At 33.7% G+C, this 25640-nt stretch overlaps 4 protein-coding genes across 4 annotated transcripts; 1 reads left to right on the top strand and 3 right to left on the bottom strand.

The window, feature by feature from the left end:
* Nucleotides 1-1445: 1445 nt before the first annotated feature.
* Nucleotides 1446-3569, bottom strand: LOC135843988 (arrestin domain-containing protein 17-like). Its single transcript, XM_065362060.1, has 6 exons — nt 3407-3569; nt 3075-3263; nt 2766-2974; nt 2435-2617; nt 2158-2340; nt 1446-2088 (listed from the first exon to the last, which is right to left on the bottom strand). The coding sequence occupies exons 1-6, from the start codon at nt 3519-3521 to the stop codon at nt 1558-1560; spliced, it is 1410 nt and encodes a 469-aa protein (XP_065218132.1). The 5' UTR covers nt 3522-3569; the 3' UTR covers nt 1446-1557.
* A 1050-nt stretch (nt 3570-4619) lies between these two features.
* Nucleotides 4620-7018, bottom strand: LOC135845108 (arrestin domain-containing protein 3-like). The gene is made up of 6 exons (XM_065363573.1): nt 6845-7018; nt 6624-6746; nt 6337-6545; nt 6049-6231; nt 5785-5964; nt 4620-5671 (listed from the first exon to the last, which is right to left on the bottom strand). Exons 1-6 carry the CDS (start codon nt 6957-6959, stop codon nt 5291-5293), a joined length of 1191 nt encoding a protein of 396 aa, XP_065219645.1. The 5' UTR covers nt 6960-7018; the 3' UTR covers nt 4620-5290.
* A 2946-nt stretch (nt 7019-9964) lies between these two features.
* Nucleotides 9965-17046, top strand: LOC135843040 (uncharacterized). Its single transcript, XM_065360773.1, has 2 exons — nt 9965-10602; nt 15743-17046. The coding sequence occupies exons 1-2, from the start codon at nt 9996-9998 to the stop codon at nt 16162-16164; spliced, it is 1029 nt and encodes a 342-aa protein (XP_065216845.1). The 5' UTR covers nt 9965-9995; the 3' UTR covers nt 16165-17046.
* A 1171-nt stretch (nt 17047-18217) lies between these two features.
* On the bottom strand, nt 18218-22815 carry LOC135843039 (facilitated trehalose transporter Tret1-like). The gene is made up of 5 exons (XM_065360772.1): nt 22405-22815; nt 21643-21707; nt 21405-21540; nt 20962-21147; nt 18218-20870 (listed from the first exon to the last, which is right to left on the bottom strand). The coding sequence occupies exons 1-5, from the start codon at nt 22424-22426 to the stop codon at nt 19990-19992; spliced, it is 1290 nt and encodes a 429-aa protein (XP_065216844.1). The 5' UTR covers nt 22427-22815; the 3' UTR covers nt 18218-19989.
* Between the last annotated feature and the right edge of the window lie 2825 nt (nt 22816-25640).

The raw sequence follows: 25640 nt of genomic DNA on the forward strand, positions 1-25640 counted from the left end.
CTAATGAGTGTGAATTTCTCCAAGAAAATCATTCTGATTCTGCAGAATGCATTCTAACTTCTCCCACGTATGAATAAGCATAGCATATGGTATGGTTTTTAATGACTTGTATGATGGAGATTTAGAATATGAATCATTGTACTACATATGAGGCACTTTTATCGAATAATTGTGATAAGGACAGTGTTTTCTGTAACTTTTTATGTAAAGATAACTGAAAATGATGAAGTACATATGTATGTATTTAATTTCCAGCTACATATACTTATGTATAATTCAGTAGGTTGGTACCTAGTATGTAGGTTAGGTAATTTTATACCAGGCTGTGAAAATGAAACGGAACGAATAAAAAAATTGAACGAAACACAACGAAATAACCAAACCAAACGAATGATTTTTGAAAGTGTTTCCGTTTCTTCAATTACCTATTGGCTTTTCATGGCAAGTTTTTTTTTTGCGAATTTCAGTCAAACTTTGTCAAATCCCATCCATCTAGAGTTTTTAACTTTTGAATTTTGTTAATAAAAAACGAAAACTTCTATTTGATTTGATTTTATTGAGAATGGATTATGGAATAGGCAGAGAGAAGGTGTAGTATAGGTTTTAAGAATAGTACTTTAAGAAGGGGAATTTTAATGAGATTTGACATGTAGGAATCGGATAGGTAAAACAAAATAGGAAACACGTGGAGATTCAGGGAAATGGTGATAGCACATGATTGGTTGTTGGACTGAAGTGATAACATTCCACCAATCATATGCATCTATTTCACGTTGCCAACCTATAGTTTTAATGAAAAACTTTCTTCGGGCGTTCTCGATATTTTTGCGCATCCTGTATGTACAGAAATAGGTAGGAACCTAACTAATCAAAAAACACAAGGTTGGGAGTAAGTAATGTTCCCTATTTGAGAGTTACGAAATTCCAATTGATAACAAAGAGAAATCTAATTAAGAAACTAACATAAGATGGTATTTATAAATATTCTAAACATTTTGATCAGCACATTGATCATATCGAACGATAAGTTCATTAATTTATACCGGAATTTGTAGGTATGTACATACAGGTAATTATCTATTGAATATAAATTATTCGAAACGTCAGTCATTTACCTTGACAGTTGACTATATTGAAGACTCAAAACTCCAAGAAGAGTAAATTTACACCATAATGCCACAGCAGAATGATGAACAAGTCATCGCTGGACCGGCACACCAGATTTTAATCACACTAATCCATCATTCTGGATCTCAATACCGATGCTTCAATTTTGAAATTACATTCAAAAATTTTCATTTTAGACGCAAAACTATTCAGATTAGGAGCGATAGGCCATCAAGAAAATCAAACATGTACCTACCTAGGCCAATTTATCAAAATTTCCTTAAGTAAATATGCAAAAAAAAATACCTTACTAAAACCGAAATCTCATAAGTACGTATTTAATTTTTATTCGTAGTTTTTCTTTCATTAGTTTTAACATCTTGCCTCGAGCTTAAACATATTATTGTCGTAAGCTAGAATGAAGTAAGTATTCCATTTATCAAAATACTCTCATGATTCTGAGGGAACAGCCCCGGCATCTGAAGCTGTAGTGGAAGGAGAAGGAGGCGGCTTTTCCGGATCCCCTGATGAAGACTCGTGTTTTTCAGATTCATTTGTATCAGGTTCAGGAGAAGGCTCTTTTATCATAATTTCTGCAGAGTCGCCCATACCAATAGGGGAAGGAGAAGGAGGCAGCTTTTTCAGGTCTCCTGATGAAGACTCGTGTCTTTCAGATTCATGTTGAGGATAAGGCTCTTCCATCACGATTTCTGCAGTGGCACCCATACCAGTAATTACCATCCCACTAGCGATTTCTAAAGTGGCGTCTAAAGCCAACGAAGTAAAGTCATCAACATTGAATGATGCATCGGGTATCCCTGAACGAGTATTTGAATCACCCCTGGTCAAAATTTCATCCGTCATGTGTCGTGGTATAAGAATTGGAGCATTAGGATCTTCGCCAAGTAGGACGTCACAAATCGTCACAGGTATATTCATAACGATGACGTTTTCACAAAATCCTGAGATGTCAGCTTCAATCTGAAATTACTCGACGTTATTCAAACTAAAAAATCAATCAATTGAGATTAAAAGACTAGATAGTTATACCTGTAATTCGTGCTTTATTTTCATGATTGAGCAATTCTCCAAAAAAGGGAACGGGGTGGACGGAATCGGGAAATTTTCTTCCCACAAATAATGTGGCTGTCTGGGTTTCACTGCACCCAAAGGTAATTTATGTAGAGTTACGTCTTGGTTTCTGGTGGATGTCTCCGCAATATATTTAATCTCCTGATGCGTGATTTAAAAAATGAAAACATGTCAATTTTTCATTCATGGTGACGTGCTTCAATATCTTTTTAGCATAGAAATGTAGGCTACTCACTCGCTTGAGAGAAATATTAACCGCGTACACATCAACGTTACTGATGTTGGTCATTTCCAGACGAATTGGAATCAATTCAGATGCGGCGAAGCCAGTTTTAGGCAAATGCACAACCATAATAACGGGGTCTCCGGCAAAGCAACTGAAACAGGATGTTTTCCTCGTTTCATTTTCGTAGGGACTCTGGATACGATTTGAGTACAAAATAAAATTAGATTAGCTATAATAGGTAAGTAAGTAAGTCTTGATTATCTACAAGCACGATGAATTGAATTCAAAATTAAATCTGCGTAATTAGGTACTTGAAATTAGATATTCTACGTATTCTTACTTTTAAATTGGGGCACAAATTCAAATTCAAAGGATTAATTACAGCGAAATTCATTCTCTCTTCTTTATGGTATTTCAACGGGATATCAAAATTCACGTTTATAAAATAGCTTATATCACCAAAAGAAGAAATGAAAGAGGATGGAGCGTTATTTGGTATATTTTTTGCAAATGGATAACTATGTTCTCCTGCAGGCAACTCAAAATTCTCTGAATTGTAAACATGAAATCAATTCGAATAATGAACTTGACATAGTTCCACATACTTATAACAACAACAATAAATCATTTCGATTCCTAAGGTACCTACCAGTTTCTTTGATGAATTTGTGTTTACTTCCAAGATACGTTTCAGTTGGTCCATGTTTTGTCTTTTTGAAACAAATGTTACCTACCGTCCAGTATTTCTTGGAACGAATTTCACCTTTCATCCAGTATGGTTTTAGAGCAGTCCATTCACAGGCAGCTATTCCATTGAACGTAATTTCAAGAACAACTCCTGCAGAAAAAATTGGAACACGTAGGTATTATCATTGATAGGTACTAGGTATGTATGTCTGTAGTGATAGTAGGTAGGTAGTAGCTTAGGATACTGCTTAGTGGTAGAGTTTTACAAGATAATTATTAAAATGAATTAATCACCTTTGAATCGCATTTTGCCATCGAGTTCAAATTTCACACTTCCTGTCACCGTTTCTCCAGGACGATAAACTCTATCAGATTTATCCAAAATGACGAGAAATTTCAGGACACTCATTTCAACAGCGAAAAAAGAGAAAATGAAAGTCGTTTAAAGTTTGACATAAATTTCAGTTCCAAACACAGTGGTTATGTATCAGAGAAAACGTGAAAAATTATATCTACCCAACTACGCCAATAGGAAACAGATTAGGTAGGTTGATGATGGTCATGATAAATACACGATGTCACCTAAAATACGTACACATATTATGATGTATTTGAACGAATCAGTGCACTAGCAGCTTCCTGAAATCAAAATGTCATAAATTTATTTTTTCACAGTAGCTTCATACGTTTTGTCAAATAGATAATTGAGATCAGATAAAGCCTGGCATTTGGTTACCACTCGTCATTTCATATTTCTGACCTCAAATTAGGTTTTAATGATTCTTTTGGTCACTTCTTTCAGAGGTGCAATTATTTAAAACAATGTGTATTAGGTACCTACTCCGTCCAAAATAAGACAGTCTCGTCAATCAAAGAGAAGTTTGTCGTTCACACATTTGCTCATCACCACGCAGAACATCGTTCATTTGATGGCTGTAATTTGTCGCGAACCTTTTTGTTGCGTAGTGTGAATCGACGTAATCGCCTTTCCCCTCGGTATACCGAATTGTCTAGAAGTTTGATTGACGTGACTGTCTTATTTTATTGGACAGGCTCTATTTTCAGAATTTTTTATGCTGGTGAAAGGTCTTCAAAAATGCGAAAAATTTATTTTTTTATGCTCCCCTCCCCTCAGAATTGGTCAATTTTTGCAGAAAAAATTTTTTCACGTAATGTATCATGAAAGAAGCTCAATGACACCATTAACCCAAATTTTACCGAATTTGTCAATTTTTCTTTTATAATTTTTACAGAAAAAAATGATTCCCGCTATTTTGGGAACTCTTGTACTGCCTTCCAGCCTCCAGGTCACCCATTCCACCAAAATTCGTCTACAAACTTACCTATATCAACTCAGAATATCATAATTATTGATTTTTTTTTACCTGTGAAAATGATGGAAGCTTTTTCCTATTGAAAAAAAAACTGACTGACAAAAATGAATGGATTCCTATATGGTTTCATGAAAAACAAGGTAAAGAGAACGTAAGGAAATCGCTGCATTTTACATTTTTTTAATGAGTGAAAATGTAAAAAAAATACGTACAACCAAGTTAATTTTAGCTGAAAATGATACCTTAAAATTAAATTTATCAAAATTTTCGTTAAATTACCTTAATAAAAAAAAAGTCACAACAAAAATCTTATAAATGAAATCAAAAAATGATATTGTTACGTTTTGAATTCCAAGTCGATTTTAGCTGAAAATGGTATCTAGGTAGGTACTTAATTTAAAATTAAATCTACGAGTATCAAAATTTTCGTTAAATTCACAAAAAAAAAAAAGGTATAACATCAAAAGTCTTGGATAAAATCAAAAAACTAATTTTTTTCGTTTCGAAAAAAATTTGGGAAGTTGTAATTATTGATAAATGAATTATTCTCACATACCTATATCTACGAATTTTAATTTGTGAATTCGAGACAGTGTAGTACACATGTCAACCAACCAGATTTCGCTAGAAAACGATTTTTTGATTTTTCGTCCTGAATTCACTTTTTTTTTTGCTTTGCCTCTAGCGCAAATGCTTGTGGCCCCATCGCGCTTGAGAGGTCATTATTTTCCATTCTTGAACTAGAACTTATGCACAAAGTTACAACTACATAGTCTGATTTGAATTAGATAATCAAGTATTTACTTCTCAGTGTAATTTTTTAACAATCATACAAAAAAAGTGATTACTCCAATTGCGCAGTGTTTCTTGAAGAAGAAATAATTGAACCGTCGACAATAATATTATCACAGGTTACTGGAGAATGTAGTGCACTATGAGAGCACTCGAACTGAGATGATAATGCTGAAGGTGGTATTTGTGGTTGTGGTTGAGACTGATGACTCTGAACTACACTTTTTGAAGATGTTATTTCAGTAAAATGATACTCCGACTGAGGATATCCTTGAGACGAAGAAGCAGGAACAGGAGCCATATTATTTGGATTATTTGGCACTTGCAGAGAAAAGATTGGAGCATTGGTATCTTCACTTAGTTGAATATCGCCAATCATGATAGGAATTCGAGCATTCAAATTTAAATGCATTCCTGCGGCTCTAGCTTCAATCTGAAATAGGTAACATATTAGGTGATCTATAGATAAACTGTAGATATGATATGATTGGGTTGGGTGTCATAAATACATAGAACTAATGTAGGTACCTACGTAAAGTCACTCACATGTAATACGTGACTCATTCTGATGATGGAACAATCCTCCAAGTTCGGAAAAATAGTGGGTGGAATTGTGAAATATTCGCTCCACGTTTGCGACTGGCCTTCTCTAACTCCACCCGAGCGTAATTTTTGAAGCTCAACTTCTGTGGTTTTATGGTGTCCTTCCGCTATCCATTTAATTTTCTAAACACATTATCATCATAAAAATTTTAAACCGATAGGTAGGTACCTACTTACTGATTAGGAATATAATAGGATTCTACCAACCCGTTTCAAAGAAATATAAATCGCATTTACGGCGATATTACTCGCGTTGTCAATTTCTACAATAATTGGAATACATTCTGATGTAGCGAAGCCAGTTTTGGGTAAATTCACAACCATAGTAAGAGGACCACTGGCACACCACAGACAGCAAAACATCTTACTTTTTTCTTCTTTGTATGTAGTCTGTAGATATATATCGTGAATTGGAGATGAGGAGTTGGTAAAATCATCCTTGGTAGGTACAACTTACCTACTTGAATAGTATGATGAAAAATACGAATGACTTACTCTTAATTGCGGATATAAATTAAGATCCAGAGGACTGATAATGGTAAATCTGGTTCTTTTTTTGTAATCGAAACCATGTGGAATGATTATTTTCGCCTTTCCATAATACGATATTTCACCATAGTGACTTTTAAAAGAGGATGGCGCTTTAGATGGTATCATTACAGCAAATGGATAGACATATTTTTTCGCTTGTAGCATCTTTGCTTCTATAATTAATATTAAAATTTTCATTTCACCCGGAATCCATACTTAAATTTTAACAAATAAGGTAAGTAGATCTTTACCTCTTTCTTCGACAAAAGTCTGTTCATTCTTGAGATAGGTTTCAGATGATCGAAAAACTCTGGACTTGGAATGCGATTCGCTCCATTCGCATTTAGCTCTTCCTTTGAGCTTGAGTTTGATTCCTGTGTGCAAATCGTGATCGCACCATCATATCATTGATTGTAATCCATCTGCTTAAGATCATAAAAATTCCTCGAGAGTTGAATATGGGTATTTTTACCTTCAATTTTCATTGTAGAATTGAGTACCAACTCCACTCTTCCGGTCATCGTTTCTCCGGGATAATAAATCGGGTCCGATTTATCGAAAACGACACAAAATTTCGCGACACCCATTTTAATTCCACTGAAAGTTGAAAATTTAATTATTTAGTTGAATCTCGCAGCCGAATTATCTGTTGAGAAGTACCATAGGAGCTTGTGCATATGCATAAACCATATCTACTTGATATAATATTACGTACCTATCTAAAACACATGTAATGATGAGTTAGGATGTGAATCATTGCCCCTACTGATAGTGTGTATGTTTTTATACTTTAATTTGGTATGAATATACGAGGACAGAACTACGTTTTTGCCATTTTTTACATCGAACTTATTTAGGTAGATGAAGAGTTTCATTTACTTCAGCATGATAATAAAATAAAATTACATGAAGAAATATTCTACACAAAGTTGTTTAAAAGATCAGTAGGTATAGGTATGTAGGTAGGTGATCAAAGTACTTGTACCTAGAATGGTCCTTTTCGACAGCATGATTTTTATAATAAATCTATGATGAATGACAAGTGTTTCCATTTGAAAAGAAAAGAGAGGTCGACGTTCGAAGTCTTACACGGCCCTATACAGTATGACACAAAAGTAGTGATCGGTGGCTATTATTTCTAAAGTGGAAAGAGCTAACGAGATGAACGAAGCGGCGTTGAGTAGGGAAAAATAAGGGCTTTCAAAAGCGACCTTGAAAATTTTTGGCCCATGCACGGGGTGTCCACAAATTAAAAACCAGTTTGGCCAAAAAATTCAAACACACTCAGGCGACAAAAACGCGATATGAATTTTTTTAAACCGATTCATTAATTTGCAAATAGTTACCAAAAGTTACCTAAAAATTGAAGATCAAGAAAAAAGCTTGAAACAAAAGTTGTAGGCCATGAAAAATTACACAACTCTGTTCAATCACATTTTGAAACCGGTTCATTGGTTCGTATTTAGCCACCATGTTGTTGACAATCACCTAAAAATTGGAGATAAAGACAAAAGTTTGATTGTGATGAAACATAAGTTGTAAGAGTGTGAAAAATTGAACCATTTTTGCTAATCAGATTTTGAAATCAGTTCATTAATTCGGAACAAGCCATCGAAAGTTACCTCGTTGCAAAGTAATTAGCCATTTTCAAAATATGATCAGCAAAAATGGTTCAATTTTTCACGCTCTACAATTTTTGTTTCAAGTTTTTTTCTCTATCTTCAATTTTCAAGTGATTGTCAAAAACTGCTTGCTGAATTCGAACCAATGAACCCGTTTCAAAATGTGATTAAGTAACTGATTAGACAGAATTGTGTAATATTTCATGTTCTACAACTTCTGTTTCAAGCTTTTTTCTCTATCTACAATGTTTGGGTATTTTTTGGTAACTGGTTGCAAATTATGAACCGGTTTCAAAATCTGATCCGCAAAAAAGGTTCAATTTTTCACGCTCTACAACTTTATTTCAAGCTTTTTTCTCTATCTCTAATTTTTAGGTAGTTGTCAAAAACTGTTTGCTAAATTGCAGGCCCGTAGCCAGCATAAGGGCAGCCAGGGCGCCGCCCTGGCTGGCAAAACGCTTTGCCCTGGCTGGACGAATCCGCAAATTTCTCCTCTTTCAAACAAATTTTATTTTGAAATAATTTTTCTATTTTTTGCAATTTTGAATTCAAAATAATTGCATACCTTATTCAATTCAAGGTGTCTAACAGGTCCTGCTGGCTGCTGGTCCTACTGAAGTCCTACTTTTTTTCTCTCAAAAGTTCTTTTAGTCCTACTAAAGTCCTATTTTTCAACAATTTTATCCAAAAGTCCTACTTTTTTCAAATTTTCAATTTTTCCGGAATTCTGAACAAATTTTGTAGAAAAGGGCTCATTTGTCGACTTTGTTAGATTTTGAATTACACATTTTGAGAGATTTTGCCCTAGCTTCGCTCGTGCTATTTGCATCTTCTTTTCTCGCATAGAAAACTTGGGTATTTTGTTCAAATTCAAGAAATGTTCAAAGTTTGAATCAGAAACATAAACTCCTCTCTCTATAAAGAAACTTTTTATTTTCACTTCTCAAAACATGATTGAATTTTTGAATGCTGTTGCCTGTTGGCCTCGCTTCATTTAGGATTGTTCGCTTTTCTTTTTCAAGTTTGAATTTTTCTAAAATAATCATTCGGATTTCGGATTTTTAAAAATTTTAAAACAAAAATAATAAACTTCTTTATAATACAAGAAAACATTGTTTTCATACCCTTCATAATACTAATTTTCGGGATTCGCCCTCGCTTCGCTAGAGTCCGTTTGCTTTTCTTTTTTGGATTTTAAATTTTCCAAAAAAAATCACAATTTAAATTTCAAAATTTTTAAGCAAAATAATAAACCTTTTATAAACGTTGTTTTATACCTCTCGAAATACTGATTTTCGAGAGCTTTTGCCCTCGCTTCGCTCGGGCCCATTTGCTTTTCTTTTTTGTTTTTTCTAAAAAAAAATCATTCAAATACCATCATTCTTATGCCTCTCAAAATACTGATTTCCAAGAGCTCTGACTGCCTGAATTATTAACCAAATACAAAATTTGCGACACCCCCCCCCCTTAAACTCATAAATTTTGGTACATTTTCATGCCCTGGTTACAATTCCATCTGCCCTGACTGAAAAAAATCCTGGCTACGGGCCTGCTAAATTGCGAACCAATAAACCGGTTTCAAAATGTAATTGAACAGAGTTGTGTAATTTTTCATGCTCTACAACTTTTGTTTCAAGCTTTTTTCTCTATCTACAATTTTTGGGAATTTTTTGTCAACTGGTTGCAAATTAATGAACCGGTTTCAAAAAATTCATATCATGTTTTTGTCGCCTTAGTGTGTAGAATACATTGCGCCAATAAAAACCAGTTTGAATTTTTTGACCAAACAGGTTTTTCGATTTGTGGACACCCTGTGCATGGGCCAAAAATTTTCAAGGTCGTTTTTGAAAGCCCTTATTTTTCCCTACTCAACGCCGCGTCGTTCATCTCCTTAGCTCTACCAACTTGGAAATAAAAACCACCGAGCACTACTTTTGTGTCATACTGTATACCTATCAAATCATCGTGAACCAAGCTCCTTACCAAACCGGTTTTGTTGGAATGTCTGGTCCAGTAGTGTTAAGTAGACGCGAGAAGACACCCTCGTCCGTCACCAACCATAGCTTAGAATCTAAGTATTCACCAAAGAGTGCTGTAACTGCCGATGATGTTAGATGTTGTAATCAGTGCATCGAATGTACACGTATATTGTATATTCAGAATTTTGGTGTAATTAGTGCTGTTATCATGATGTTAATTCCAGTAGTATATGTAATCATTGCATTCTCACAATCAGTCAATACGAAGGTTATTGCTGGTCCCGCGACCGCGAGTGTACCCATCAATCCCTTCATAAAGTATTTAAGTTCTCTGATAACCTTTTTTAATGCATGCGGTCAAGACCCTCAGTGTTTCATTTCGTATATCATCAGTTCTGGGGATGTCAAGTTATACAGATCGCCAATCGTGTATGCTGGAGAATCAAGTTTCTTTCGTTATCCGAACACTAGCGATGTTTTACATGTTACGATCTTTAAACACATCGATGCACAGGATCCTGGAACCGTCATATTTAGGAAAAAGATTGAACATAAGAATCAATGTTTCGGGTTTGACGTGATTGGAAAATATTCGTCTCCAAAAGTAGTCATATCAAATTGTTTTACCAGTAAGTATACATACCTATACATATTTGTATTTGTTTGAATGACGCGATGATAGCGATTGTAGTCCTCGTTCATTGATACCGCGGCCAGTGTTGAGATACTGTGAGAGATTTCGAGGGGAAAAATGGAAGCGTGGGAATACACGAAAAAATGGGCCTTGAATTTCGAAGACAGTCAATTGAATATCAACATATTTTCTGTTTGTCCGCTCGAGTACTATGGGTTAGGGGCATCATTTGAATGATTTAAAAATTTTTTCATTTTTGGTGAATTTTTTTATTTTATTGGTAAATTACCGGTTTTGCGGAGCACATAGCGCCTTCATTTTACAAGATAGGCAACTTATCATAATAACGTTTTTTGTTCGATTACTCGAGTTACATCTATTTTGAAATTACTGCCCACATTTTATTAAACACCAGGGTCATGCCATCTCAACTCAATCAACGTTTTTGAGTCATGTCCTTCGATTTCGCTCAAATTTTTTTCACAATATCTACCCACTCAGTAAGTAAGAACCCCGCAATCAGTTTGGTCCCAGCCCACTCAGGGGGTGGGTGTGGTGGCTTCCATTAGTTTCACATTGTGTCGAGGTACTCAACTTCAGCAGCTCCTGCCTCCAAAGCTATGATAGTTTGACCAAAATTGATTTCACAGTTCCAAAGGGCATTGCATTCTGAACTTTTTAAGCATTTTGAACTTTTCAAAAGTTGAAAGTTGAACTTTCAAATGCTGCTGTAAGTGGTAGCAACCATTAAAATTCAGAAAAAAATTCCACATATGTATCTTTTGATGCTTTTCCGAAACATTCAATTTTCGAGATGGGATCTTTCAATGGAAAGGGAGCACCCCTTCCCCCAAATTTGGGTGAAACTTTCAAAAAAAATCTAGGTCATGTGATATATCGAATTGTATGTTTTTGATGATGCTAAACACGAATATGATGTCAGATTTTTGATTGGACCCCATCCACGGCCTCCAGCGCCTCCCCAAAACGGGGTAAAAGTTCAAAAAGGTGTTTTGTTCGTGCGTCACATGGAATGGTATGTTTTTGATGACGCTGAACACGAATATGACGTCAGATTTTTGATTGGACCCATCCAAGACCCTCAGCACCTCCCCAAAGGAGGTAAACTGAAAAAAATGGTTTTATTCGTATGAAATGTGAAATACTTACGAGTAGTATGTTTTCGATATCGCTAAACACGAATATAGCCTTAGTTTTTCAACTTGGCCTCACCCATGACTCCCAAAACCTCCAGTTTTGTCATAGCAGTTTTGCCAAGTTTGAAAATATGTACTAATTGAAATTTCAAAAAAATCAAAAAAAATGTTTAAAGTGACCTGTAGGAAGAAAATCGAAGGACCCTAAAAATCGTAGTCACCAAGTTGAACAAAAAAGCTTAGATATATATACTAACTTATTAGTACATTGCCGTAGGTAGTAATGAGAAATTTTAGTTTAAAAAAATCAAAAATTCGAAAAATCTCAGCATTTAAAAAAATTCTAAAAATTTAAAGTTGACCAATGAGGAAATCCAATGGGAAAATGATTCGATAAAATTCAATAAAAATGTATCAAATTTGATCAAATGGGATGAAAAATTTGAACAAGTTTTGTAGAATTCTATCAAAGTTTATAAAATTATATCTAATTAGATCCAGTGGATTTCAACTGCGAATGTGAAGTTTTCTATAATTTCATAAAGATTCATAAAAATTGATAATGTTTTATGAAGTTTGATGAAATTTGATGAAGTATACACACGTACTAAGTTTTATTCAATTTATAAAGATTGGTAAAAATTGATAAAGTTTGATGTAGTAAACACACAAAGTTTTATTAAATTTTATAATAATTGGTGAAAGTTGATAACGTTTGATGAAGTTTGATGTAGTACAATACAAAAAGTTTGATGTGATTTCATAAAGATTTGTAATTGTAAAAGTTGATGAAGTAGTTTAGAGTTTTATAGAGTTGGATGTACCTAACGTATTCTTGCAAGTTAACTAAGTACATATATAAAGTGTGATGATTGTTTGATCAACTTTTATAAAGCTATATCAAAATTGATCAAAGTATGTATCACAGTTAATTTGTTATATGTAGAGGAGAAGGTACAATTATGGACCCAGGTACAAATATGGACCCCCCCCCATGGTTTAGTGTACATCCACTAGCGCTACAGTCATTCTGGGTACTAAAAAATATACTAGTAGTGTAGTATGGATGATCCAAGTACTTATTTTGGATCCATGCAAACTTGGGCGTCTCTCATCAGCAATTCTTTTTGTTTGCGCATTATTTTCTTCACAATGGAAAATTTTACAAGTTTTTCATTCGGTAATTCATCAACTTCAAATAAAGTTTGGAAAAAAAATATTAGCGAAGTAAGTAGCTTACAATGTGTACTTTCAAAATATACTTTCATATTTGTCTTTACATTAACTGATTTTCATAATTTTTTTCATTTTTCTTAAACTGCGCCGATTTTTTTCATGGGTATAAATATGGACCCCTAAATTTTTTTAGCTAATTTTGATTCAATATTTTTTAGAATGTCGAGAAAAGTGTTATTAGCAAAGAAGACAAGTCCAAAATGTTGAAAATGGAACCATGATTTTTCATTTTTCATAAACTTGGCCAATTTTTTGCATGGGTATACTTAAATGTGGACCCCTAAATTTTTTTTCATCTAATTTTGATTCAATGGTTTTTAGAATATCGAGAAAAGTGTTATTAATAAAGAAGACAAGTCCAAAGCATTGAAAAATATCTTCAAATAAATTTTTGTTCAATTGTCTGAAATTTTTATTCATTTTTTGAGGAGGTCCATATTTGTACCATTTTATGTCACTTTTCTAAATTTCAAATTTCTCCGTGAGTTTTCAACAAAAAAAAATATTTTTTTTTTACACAATATACTAGAGTCTTTGGCCTTTCGAATGGTATATTCGAAAAAAAAAAATTGATGATTTTTTCTACCCTTTAAAGCCAAAAAGCTAGAGGGGGTCCATATTTGTACCTTCTCCTCTACTATTATTTTATCTAATTTTATAGAATTGCATGAAACTGGATAAAAGTTATGAACTTCTGTTTCACTGAAAAAAATGTCTGTATGACAAGATATTCATCTTGATCAAGTTTGATCAAATTTAATCAAACTCTACCTACCAGATTTTATAAAATTTTATCAAACAATCCTGAAAATTTTCCAAGTCCAGACCCTGGGAAAAAGAATATAAATTTTCTTAATACCTCCTCTCTCATGAAACTGGGTGGTATAGTGACGAAGGTAACTGATTGAGGTGTGGGAGGTTACAGCTTCAAACCCGATCATAGGCAGTCAAATTTTTAAAAAAATTTTTCGCTTTTTTCATGAAATTTACTACACCTACTTCACATTTTAGGCGCAAATTACATTTTAACGTTAATTAGACTATTTTTACTAATTAAATATCACTTTTCAAAACAAAAGAATACAAGTTTGATAAAAGTTTAACCAAGTAAATTAAATTATATGAGCTTTGATAAAATTTTATAGGTAGGTAGTAGGTACATTCTAGACATAAAATTCTATAGAAAATTTTTCAATGTTTTTTTATACTTAGAATTTTATAGAATTCATTTTCCATGGGAAATGGAAAGGTTCTAAAAAATTGGACAACGAGGTGTACAAAAAAAAGTTATACGGACCAACTTCATACATTGCCATACTTAGTAATGAATTTTTTTTTTTTTTAAAAAGCAAAAATTCGAAAAAATCTTGAAATTTTAAAAAATTATGAAGAATTTGAAATTGGCCTTGAGTCTGAAAAATTATAGTCACAAAGGCGAACAAGAACAGTTATACAGGGTGTCCAGTGATGGATAGAACTGGGTACAACTATAAGAAAAAAGGTTATACATCATATGAAGGTGTGGCATATCTTCAAAATTAAAAGGACAAAATACGTTTTCAAAATCTAAGAACCAAAATCCAATTTTGACCTCTGGGGTTGTTATAGTACCTACTTTAAAAATTGAACAAAGTCACCAATTGTAACTTTTTGCCTAACTTGCGAATCAAAGGGGCTACAAATGAGGAGCTCATTGCAAAAGTAGCCCTTGTCACATGAACCTATGCAATCTCCAAAGCTCTCCCTTGAGCGTACCCAGTATCATGAATGTAAACTCTATAAAGCAATTCCTCTCAGGGCTACTCAGGGTAGACTAACTTGACGGTCATTTCATCATTACAACATGATCTCCGCAGTTGGCAATAGGTGCAATCGAGTAAAACGTGTCTAAAAGTTCATGTGACAAGGGCTACTTTTGCAATGAGCTCCTCAAATGATTTTTAATTTCAAAAAGTCAAGATGAAAAAAATGCAAAAAATAAATGAATACTTTGTCAAACAGTAAAATTAATTTTGTTATGATCAATTTTTTTCTTACACTCTAAAACTTGGAAAGTTTTTGAAGCTCGAATGTTGTAAATTTAATGAAATTTTTAGCAAATCAAAAATTGTTGAGCTTCAAAATATTTTTTCTTGTTATAATAGAAAGCTCATATCCAAGTTATCTTTGTGATTTTTGAAATTCTGAATCTACATATATGCAAAAGTTTATAGCGCATATTTTTGCATATTTTGACCATAAAGTCTATAAATGCATCAAAATGCAAATTTTTGCCAAAAAATAGCTGAAAACTGTATAGTAAGTATTTGCTTTTTATATGAAATCATTTGCGCATATTTTTACAAGAGCTGGTCAAAAATTTCTTCCATCAACAAATTTTTGCTAAATTTTTGAACAAGTTTGTTATTAGTACCTAGAAAAAAAAACGTTGGCTTTTTCGAGCTTCAAAAATAAAAAAAATTCTTTAGGTATATTCTTTTTGCGTGTGAATTTTTTTTTATTTCACACTTCAAATGTTGTCACTTATTTTATTAATTGATGAAAAAAAAGTTGAAACAGATTCTCTTCTTGTAGTAGGTACATACCTATAGGTACTTAAAAATCCTTAATTTTGATACCCTTGGTAATGGGGTTTTGTAGCGCATAGGTATTTTTAGTTTTTTATCACATGAAAATTCCAGCCCTATTAATAAGTTAAACGACAAACAATGACATTCGGAATTTTTTCTGTATTTTTGATAGGCTGCTATTTAAACACATGCAATGGAACTAGAAGTTCTACGCTTCAAGTCGCAAATAATACTACAAGAAATGCGTTTATTGTTGTCATGGAATTCCGTTATGGCACAGACATGTCTACCCGCGACATATTACCATCTCAAACAGCAAAACAAGGATTGTTATCAAATGTGTATGCCGAACCACCAACCATCTCCTTTTATAAAAAACAAGATGTGTCATCGCCAAAATTTCTCATAGAAGAGAACCTGAAGCTGGGTATATATGACACATGTGTAAAATTGGAAGGAAACTATGAAGATCCTCAGATTGTTTTTGTACCCTGCACACTACTACTACGTACGAATACTGGGTGTAAACCTTCTGCTTTGATCCCAGAAGGCAAAAGCAAAACGGTATTTTCGAGAACTTGCACGTACATGTAGCGTAGAATTCTTTAGATTTTCCTGTGAAGAATGAAGGAACTACGTATGTATCTATTGCTATGACTTATGTAAGCCTATGCTGACGAAATATGTATTCATTAATGTGTTATATTTTGGCAAAAAAAGGTCAGAAAGATATACATATAATTTGTGATTTTCAGCATATTCTTGTTTTATATCTTTCTGTATTCGGTAAATGAACCGCCATTCTTTCGTCACATGTTAATTACTATTGCACATTTTTTCAATAAAATTTATCCGATGGGAATTTATCTGAAGAACAAGTACTTATTCGTTTTACTCTCAACCATGTTTTTTTTTTTTTTTTTTTCATTTGAAAAGTTTTTCATTCTTTAACATAGGTACTTACCTGCTTGATACAAAGAAGAATAATGAAGCAGTAACATTTAACAAGTGTAACAGTCAATTTCAGAAATGAGTTTATTTTGAGAATTTAAAACAATAACTCAGAAAATTAAGTAGGTGGATGTATCAAAATCAATACTCAATTCTAGACAAAGTTCCTCAAAGGTAATCAAAACACAATATTTTCATTGAAATTTCTATAATGAAAATTTAATAAACTTAGATAGGTTGCAGATTGCAATTTGCACAACACCTTTTCAAAAATTATTGTTCAATTTTGGGTTTGAAATTCTCCAAGAATGTGTGAAGAACATTTCCCAAAAATATTTGAATTCGTTTCCAAAATAATATCAACTTTACTGATTTAGATAAAAGATTCTTTGCATGAGCCATTTTCAAAAATCCTAGAAATTATAACAAGGCACGTCCTCAAAACTGCTCAAAATGTTATTTCTTTTGCAGAATATTCAATTTTCTCGCCAAATTTCAGCAATTCAGGGGTAATTCTCAAAAAAAGGTAAAAATCGTATACATGGCAAATTTCTCAAAGGTTTTAGCATGAAATTTTATATATATTTTTTTGGTCCATTCAAGGATCATCTCCCACACATTTCACATATGGTATTGTGATTTTTAGCCCCTCCTTTCATTGGTGTACATTCGATTTTATACCCCAAATGTCCTTCGACTTGGCTGTCACACGCCATGTTTTTGAAAATGAATGTTATAAAGTGCCATGAACTTCATTTTTTTGGGGAAAAATTGACACATTCTCATTATCATAGAACATGAAGGTCCATTATTGTGCAAATTGCAATTGGAATAAGTCCATAGGAAGCTCACATTTCACATTTGAAAACTGTCACACACTTTTTGCGCAAATTTTAGAGCAATTTTCAATTATTTTTGATAGCTTCCCAATCCAACATTTTTTTCTGGCGAGTGGCTACACTGGTTCGCTGTCCTCATAAAAATGTTACCCCGCAATGTTATAGACCTTTGTAAAAATGTTACAAATAGTATTCGCTGCGCCGTACGTCCATGTCAAATAAACATCAACAAACCACTTCGTCCTGCGCTGATTGGGTGCCGACAGTAGCGCTCCAAGCGGATGCCCGGCGAATAACAGAATTTTGCTCCGACCATACTCAGTTGCAAGTTCGTTAGGTGCTCCGTGGTTTGTTAGTGGTGATTTGACATGGATGTACGGCGCAGCGAATACTATTTGTAACATTTCCCACAGGTCTATTCTCATAACCTACGCAATGGCTCGTTCTGATCGTACTTGTCTCTGAAAATATGATATTTCGCAAAATCTGTGTCCTTCGGCTTGCCTTTTTATTTACCCTGATGAGCCCGCCAAAAACGATAATTAAGAAAGGGAAGTTATTCTACATGATAAGTACACATTTATTACGTGTTAAAACTCGAATAATGTCCATTAGGTAAGGCTAGAAACGAAAAAACGTTGAGATTGTCCTTCGGCTTGTCCAGCGCCCATTTGTCCTTCGACTTGGCCAAATTTCAGACAGCTGTGGTGGTTTGGGAGGTCTTTACTTTGAGGGAGACCTCGCCAAGACCAGCGTGCATATAATAAGCCCAGGGAACCTAAACTTGCCCGATATCCTTGCGAAAGATATCAAATTGCATTGATGTTGAGACACCTCATAAATGATCATAAGACCGCTAAATGTTCGTAATGTTTTATTCACTTCTCTGGTATAACACACGCGAAGACTTATAATAAAACACACTACACATTATTGAATAAAATACACTTGTAGTATCGACTACAAGCGGAAGCTCTGAACTTGCTACCTTACGCTAGCACCAGTGAAAATATACCTAGCGAGCTTTCAAAGCTCGAAGCTCGGAGTGGCGCATCTCGAACTACTTCGATAGAGTGCACTACTCGTAAGCAGTGCTGCCACTCCGACAGGAACACAACTTCCCTCTAGGTGGAAGCTGCGGGCGCATCCCCTACCGGTACACAGCTGTACTTTTATCGCGCTAGTCGACATATTATACGATAATACAAGCAAAATTTGACATTTTCTCCCTCCCCACACCGCATCTCTACCCCTACCAAAAAAATAAGTCCAGATTCGAACTTTGCGGCCTGAAAAACATGAATCGACATATTACACGATAATATAAGCAAAATTTGACATTTTCCCCCTCCCCACGCCTCACCCTCCACCTCTACATAAAAAATAACTCCAGATTCGAATTCTACGACCTCGAAAACATATCAATCGACATATTACACATCGATGAGGGTCGAATCCTAATTATCGCTGTTTTGGGGGGGGCCGGGGTCCACAGTGGGAGGGAATTGAATTGAGGCCAACACTAGAACAGGGATCTGGGACACCTATACAAATGATTCCCACTTGAAATTTTCCAAAAAAATGATTTTTATTTTTCAAAATTATGCACATCAAAATTGACCTTTTTTTTGAGAATTACCCACAGATATGTTGCATGACTTTTTTTTCAAAAATCATGGCACAATTTTCGACTTAAAACTCTTGAAAAATGTTCAAAAAGTACTTTTTTTGAAGTGTTTGAATTTCTTGCAAAATTTCAGCATCTTTAGTTTGAAAAATCTCAAAAGTCATCTCTCGTCAGTCGTTTCACAGAAAAATATTTTACCCATAATTTTCTTAACAGGTAGGTCTAGGTACATAACATTTTTTAGAAAATATATAATTTACTTTATGCTTAATTGGTTTTGTAATATAATTCGAACATTGATCATTTTTGTGATTAAATTCATTTTTTTTACCTAAAAATTGATCAATTTTTTTCTAATTGTTGAAGCTCATGATTTATGTAGGTATCTACCTGCCAGAGTTATCTGCTAGGTATCCATCGTTTCAAATCGTAATTTATCAAGTTTTCATTCCCAATAAATCATTTTTACCTAGGTACCTACTGGATGATTGCGGTGAAAATTCATAATACAAAAATATTGTATAGCTTGGTACCTCTCGTCAGATGGTATAAATATTTATTGTTACACATGATTATTTATTCACATTTGTAATTCATTCGAAGTACCTACCTATACTAACAACAATGCCTTAAAGCATCAAAAATAGAAAATTTTGCAAAACTACACAGCCTTTTTCTCTTGGTTAGGTAAAATACTGGTAATACTGATGTAGGAAGCAAGAAATTATTGCGAAAAAAAATACGTTGTGTACCTAATTCATTTTTTTTTCAAATTTCTATTATACCTATCTTGAGCAATGAGTATTACTTAATAACTTACGCGAAAATTAGAAACGTTCATATAAATTCGGCTCTAAATCCTGCAATCATTCTTCGATTTTCTTTTTACTAAAATACTCTTCTTGCACTTCGTTCAAAGTCTTACCATACGTTTCTGGTAAAATAAAAATTCCAAACACGACTAGCAACGCACAAGCCACCGTAAAACACCACAACATCGTTCTAAGTAACACCAAAACTAAACATAACATTGGGATAATACTTCAAACTCACGGCCCAAGCAATCCAACCTACAAAACCAAAAAGTCCTTGCAACGTACCTCTGACCTCCAAAGGAAAAATTTCTCCTCCAATAACAAATGATAAAGGGAAAACTGCCATGTTATCTAGAAGATTATAAAGACACAACAAAACAGGTACAATCCAAACACACGGCTTGTATTCGCTTTCCAAGAAAAAAAAATCATACAAAGAAACCCCCATCATACTAATGGTCATTCCACCTGCAGAAACAATCAAAGCCACTTTTCGTTTAAGATTATGCATGAAAAATGGCGTCAGAAAACTACCACAAAATCCAGCTAAGGAGTAAATCACCGCTAACGCCGATCCATTGTAAGGGGTTTTTAATTCATCGATGATGAGAACAGTATAAGATAAGAAAATCGAAGGCCCGGCTAGAGTGATCAAGAAAAAAAGTAAATTGGCGATTAAAAATTGCCTCCAGGCTAGAAAACACTTCTTCACCATTCCTCCTCTTTTCGTATCGATTGCTTCTAGAGCAAGTTCCATATCTTTGATCTCGTCTTCCAACTCGTCTCGGCTTTTAGACCTTAAAGCAACGAGTACCTTTATAGCTTGATCTTTTTTACCTTTTGAGTATAACCAAACTGGAGATTCGGGTAGAATAAATGTTATTAATAGACTAATTGAGCACATTACAGTGAAAATTATAGCGACGATGTTCCATTTTAGGAAATACATTAAAAAACTGCATATTATTACACCAAAATTTAAAGTTACATCGACCAAAGAGAGCAGCACACCTCTGTACTTCGTTGTTGATATTTCTGAAATGTATGGGATAATCGATCCACCTATTCCTAATACGAACAGAAAAATATAATGTTAAGGATCAAGATTAAGGAACAACAAGGGAACTTCGCCTGCAATGAACTAGATATAGATACAAACCTAAAGCTCCACTACTGATTATCATGGCTACAAAAATCATTTCGTAAGACGAAGCCATGCTTATCATAGCCCATGAAATTACTAGTGGAATAAACATGATTAAGAGACAGGATCTTCTTCCAATCACATCCATTAAAAATCCTGATGCTAAACATCCAAAAGGCGCCAGCATTGTACCACTGGAACCTTGAAACAATCATCGTATAATTATTTAGGAATATTTCTATAGGTATTATGGACAAATTTAGGTACCTCTACATATCTACATAAATTTTCCAATCTTTATAGGTAATGGTTTAAAATAGGATAGGTAGTGATTTTTTTCTTTATTTGATCGAATCAATTTGAAATATCGTACATCAACAATGAAAAGAAAACATTCAATGAAACAGGTAAGTAAGTAGAAGTAGGTATGTAAAATGAAATGTAATTCATTTCTTTACCTATCCATGTTTTCTCATTATTACTCAGACGTATTTTGGAGTCCGATTGATCCAATTGATGACTTAGAAATGCCACATAGTTACGATTGACTCCCATCGAAACGTAAATCAGTAATGTTATGAGTGCATACCATATCTTTAAACAAAAATAATTATTCAAAAAAATGCAATTATGCCATTCAAATGAAAAAAAAAAGAAGTTCATAAATGAATAAAGCTGTGTTGAGAGTCAGCTTACTTGTTTTGCTGTTCCATTCATAGACCGTATTCTTTGCAACATGTTGAATTTGAAACTGCTTAAGCCTATTCAGGAAAAAAATTCTGATTCAGGCAACTATACGGATGACTTTTTTTTGTAAATACAGGTATCATAATAATACTGTTAAATGTTTATAATTCACCACAAATCATACTAACTGTCTGTGTTTTGCACTTTAAAGTCACTCAGTAAGTAGGTATAGGTAGGCAGGCTGTAAAATCGGATTAATAATATCTACGTCGTGAGAGGTGTAATTATTATTATAACTTATCATTATTGTTATCAGGCACCTGCGTAGTTGAATGTTCTGTGACAACGAGTGCTCACATTATGTATTTAGGTACTCTTTTATTCAGTGTTCAGTTATGTTGCCCTAACAGAGAGAGCAAAACGTTAATTACTTTGCTGCTCGATCTTCGATTAATAATGAATGAAATTTTTCAATTTATAAGGGAAAAATTAACTTTGAAGTTCGATTCTTCTGACACGCAACAAGATTAATTTTTCCCTCTTCGTTGAATTATTTGGCTGTCTATTTTGTTTCAAAAATTATGAAATTGTACAAGAATGGAATTTTTCTATACTTAACAAGATTAGTGCAACATATAATGGAATTAAATAAAAACCATCATGGTGGTGTGGGGGGGAAGTATTAGCGAACAATATTGAGTATTTAGCATAAGTGAAAATAACTATTGAATAGGCACTGAAAAATGACTTTAGGTATAATTATTTACTTACCAATATTCCTTGAATAATCCATCTACTGTGACACTTTTAGAAAATGAACACTTCAACATTTGTAAGTATTTGTTGTATGAAATATTGGCAGGTTCAATCAAAACGACGTATTTAGTAATTTGTACACTGGGTAACTGTCTCAGTAATGTATTTATGGTCTAGCTTGATACTAAATTTATAAACGATATAAAAACGTCATGTTTAAGTGGCCTACTTTAATTCTTTCATTCCTCAAGCTATTCCTCGAATTTACTCTGACTCATCCAACTAGCTCACTCTCTGTACACTGTCCTATTTCTCATACAACAGTACGTTATAAATTAGTAAATTGAAGTCATTTAATTCAAAATTTACCAGCTGTTACACCGAAACAATACCAGCTAGGTAGGAACTCAAGATATTGCATTTTTAACAAACAGAGAGCAACTGAAAAAGTGCTAGATAAATTCTCGATACTTCTTCGTGTACATATGTTTTCCATCAAGTTATAAATCTGACCTAATAACGACCTCTTAATGACATATCAAAACAGCTCGAAAAATCTTGAATCATTTGTAATTGAAATAATTATGTAAGTAGTCCGATACAGTTTGTTTTGTATTTATTTTATGTACGTATATTGTATATTGCTCAGACTTATTATATGGATGTAAATATCTATTACATGTCCAATTGCCCACCTCAGTAGCATATCAGAAGTTGGACAAAATCGTGTAAACTCTAATAAAAACATGTACCTTTTGATCATGATCAGGGACAAAGCGAAAGGGCGAGGCAAGAGGGTAATTTGTCCCCCTCCCGCACTCTGACAAAGTTAGGAAATTTTATGAAATAAATGAACAGTTGAGAAAATGCATCAAACTGACAAAAATGATAGATTATCAAAAATTGTCTACTTATATGAGTTCTGATAAATTACAAATAGGGTAAATGTGCCTAAGTTTGCGCACTTGATTTTCAAACAGCCACTACTTTTTATGAAAAGCAGGTAGAGTATTGAAATTTGTACAGAAGGTTCCTCAAACATTTGGCTATGATTTGCCCCAGAAATAAATTTTTTAATCGATTTAGTTTTTGATATTTTGACCAAAAACCAAAAAAAGTCAAATGCGCAAACTTAGGCATATGCCTTCCTAAGATTGCGCATTCACCTTCTCAAGATTGTGCATCAGTGAAAAACAGAAATTCGTCAATATTGTTTAATTAATGATGAAAGCAAACAAAATGTCTCACACGAATGTGCATTTGAAACTTTTGAGTGAACCACAATTGAAATGCGCTCATATCTGGTATTTCCAGCATTACCCCCATTTCTCCCTAGCTTTTGACAAGGAGTAAACTCGATATACTTACGTGTATAAGGTGTCATTTCATTCAAATAAATTGGATTCTTAATGATGATTTTGAAAAGTATCATTATTAGTCTTAAAAAAGTAGCAAAAAATAAAAATCGCAATCTTAGGCACAGGGGTGTTTTTTTAAAAAATTGAAAAATTGAAACCTAATTAAAGCAGAAAGTACTTGAAATATGTGCTTGTTATAATCCCCAGACAATGACGAATCTAAAAATAGCTTATTTAGATTTCTACTGCCATTTTCATAAAAATTTTCACGTGCGACTTTTATTGGAAAAGTTATAAAAAAATTTGAAAAAAAAGTTTTTCGCTTGTCATTTCGCGACATTTGGTGCTACCATCACCAAAAAACGTGAAGTATGGTCATTTTGATTCTTCTTTCAAGTAAAGGTGGTATCAATGTTGTAACTCTCACTGGTTCTGAGAAATCGTTACTGCGCAATCTTAGGAAGCGCGCAAACTTAGGCACATTTACCCTACCTTCATGAATCATTGCAGTTGTTCTGCTCTCCGCAAAAATTGAAATAATAACAACCAAATAGGTTCCTATCTTGAAACATAATTTTAATTTTTTGATACTTACCTACCTACTGATGAGCAATGAGCTATACCTTTTTTTTTCTGTTTAAAATGTTATACAGTAAAACCTCGATAAGTGCAAACTCAAGGGACAGGAAAAATTATTGCACTTATCGAGTTTTTCACTTAAAAAGGTTTGCACTTAGCAAGGTTATTTTTCCACAATTTGCACTTATCGAGGTAAGCAATTCACAAAGGTTTAATTCTCCTGCAATTTCCATTGCCTACGCAATTTTGCACTTATAGAGGTGAAACGTTCAGCAACTTGCACTTATAGAGGTTAGATTCACCTACAATTTCTATTGTCTAGGTAGTTTTGCACTTATAGAGGCAAAACGTAGAGCTACTTGCACTTATAGAGGTTAGATTCACCTGCAATTTCTATTGTCTAGGTAGTTTTGCACTTATAGAGGCAAAACGTAGAGCTACTTGCACTTATAGAGGTTAGATTCACCTGCAATTTCTATTGTCTAGGTAGTTTTGCACTTATAGAGGTGAAACATACAGCAACGTGCACTTATAGAGGTGAAAGTGCTTTCTACTGCCAAAAAATTGTTGCACTTATCGAGGTTACTATTTGCACTTATGAAGGTGAATTTACCGGTGAAACAGTTTTGCGCACAACTGCTAGTTCTGCGCACAAGTTAGGATTGCGCACAAGTAAGGATTGCGCACATTACCCTGTAAGGATTGCGCACATTACCTTGTTAGGATTGCGCACAATGAAAAAAACATGAAATGATTAAACAGGATGTCTAACAACTCAAAACTAAAAATAAGGACCTTGGAAGGGCCTTTTGGAAAGACATTTTCTAAATTAAAAATGTACTGACCCCCCCCCCCCATTCATTTTCCCGAAATTGCCAAAAAAAATGGAAAACTTTCGTTTATTATAAATAATTCATCATGTATGTACCTCTACCTACTTACTTATTTCCTACAAAAATGGGAGTTTGGCGAACTACTTTGGAAAAAAATTAAAATTCTTCATATCAAATAATAATTCCAGTTGAACAAGAAAACTTTTCCCCCTAAATATCCTCAAAACATCGTCTCCAGTAAAAAAATCTTATCAATAAATGAAAAATTCTCAGCTCTACTTACTGTTTCCTTTCATTTTTCTCATCAAACACCTAGTCAATTTTTCTTCAAAAATTTTATCGATCGTGATGAAAATTTTGAATTTTTAAAAATTGTTTCACCAAGAAACCCAGTATTTTAAGGAAAAATTGAGGAACCTACGAAATACGTAAGTAAGTAGGTAAAGAGAAATGAAAATTTTGATTCTCCTCATTTTTTTCG

Source organism: Planococcus citri, chromosome 4 (assembly GCF_950023065.1).
Source record: "Planococcus citri chromosome 4, ihPlaCitr1.1, whole genome shotgun sequence".
Lineage (NCBI taxonomy): Eukaryota > Metazoa > Arthropoda > Insecta > Hemiptera > Pseudococcidae > Planococcus > Planococcus citri.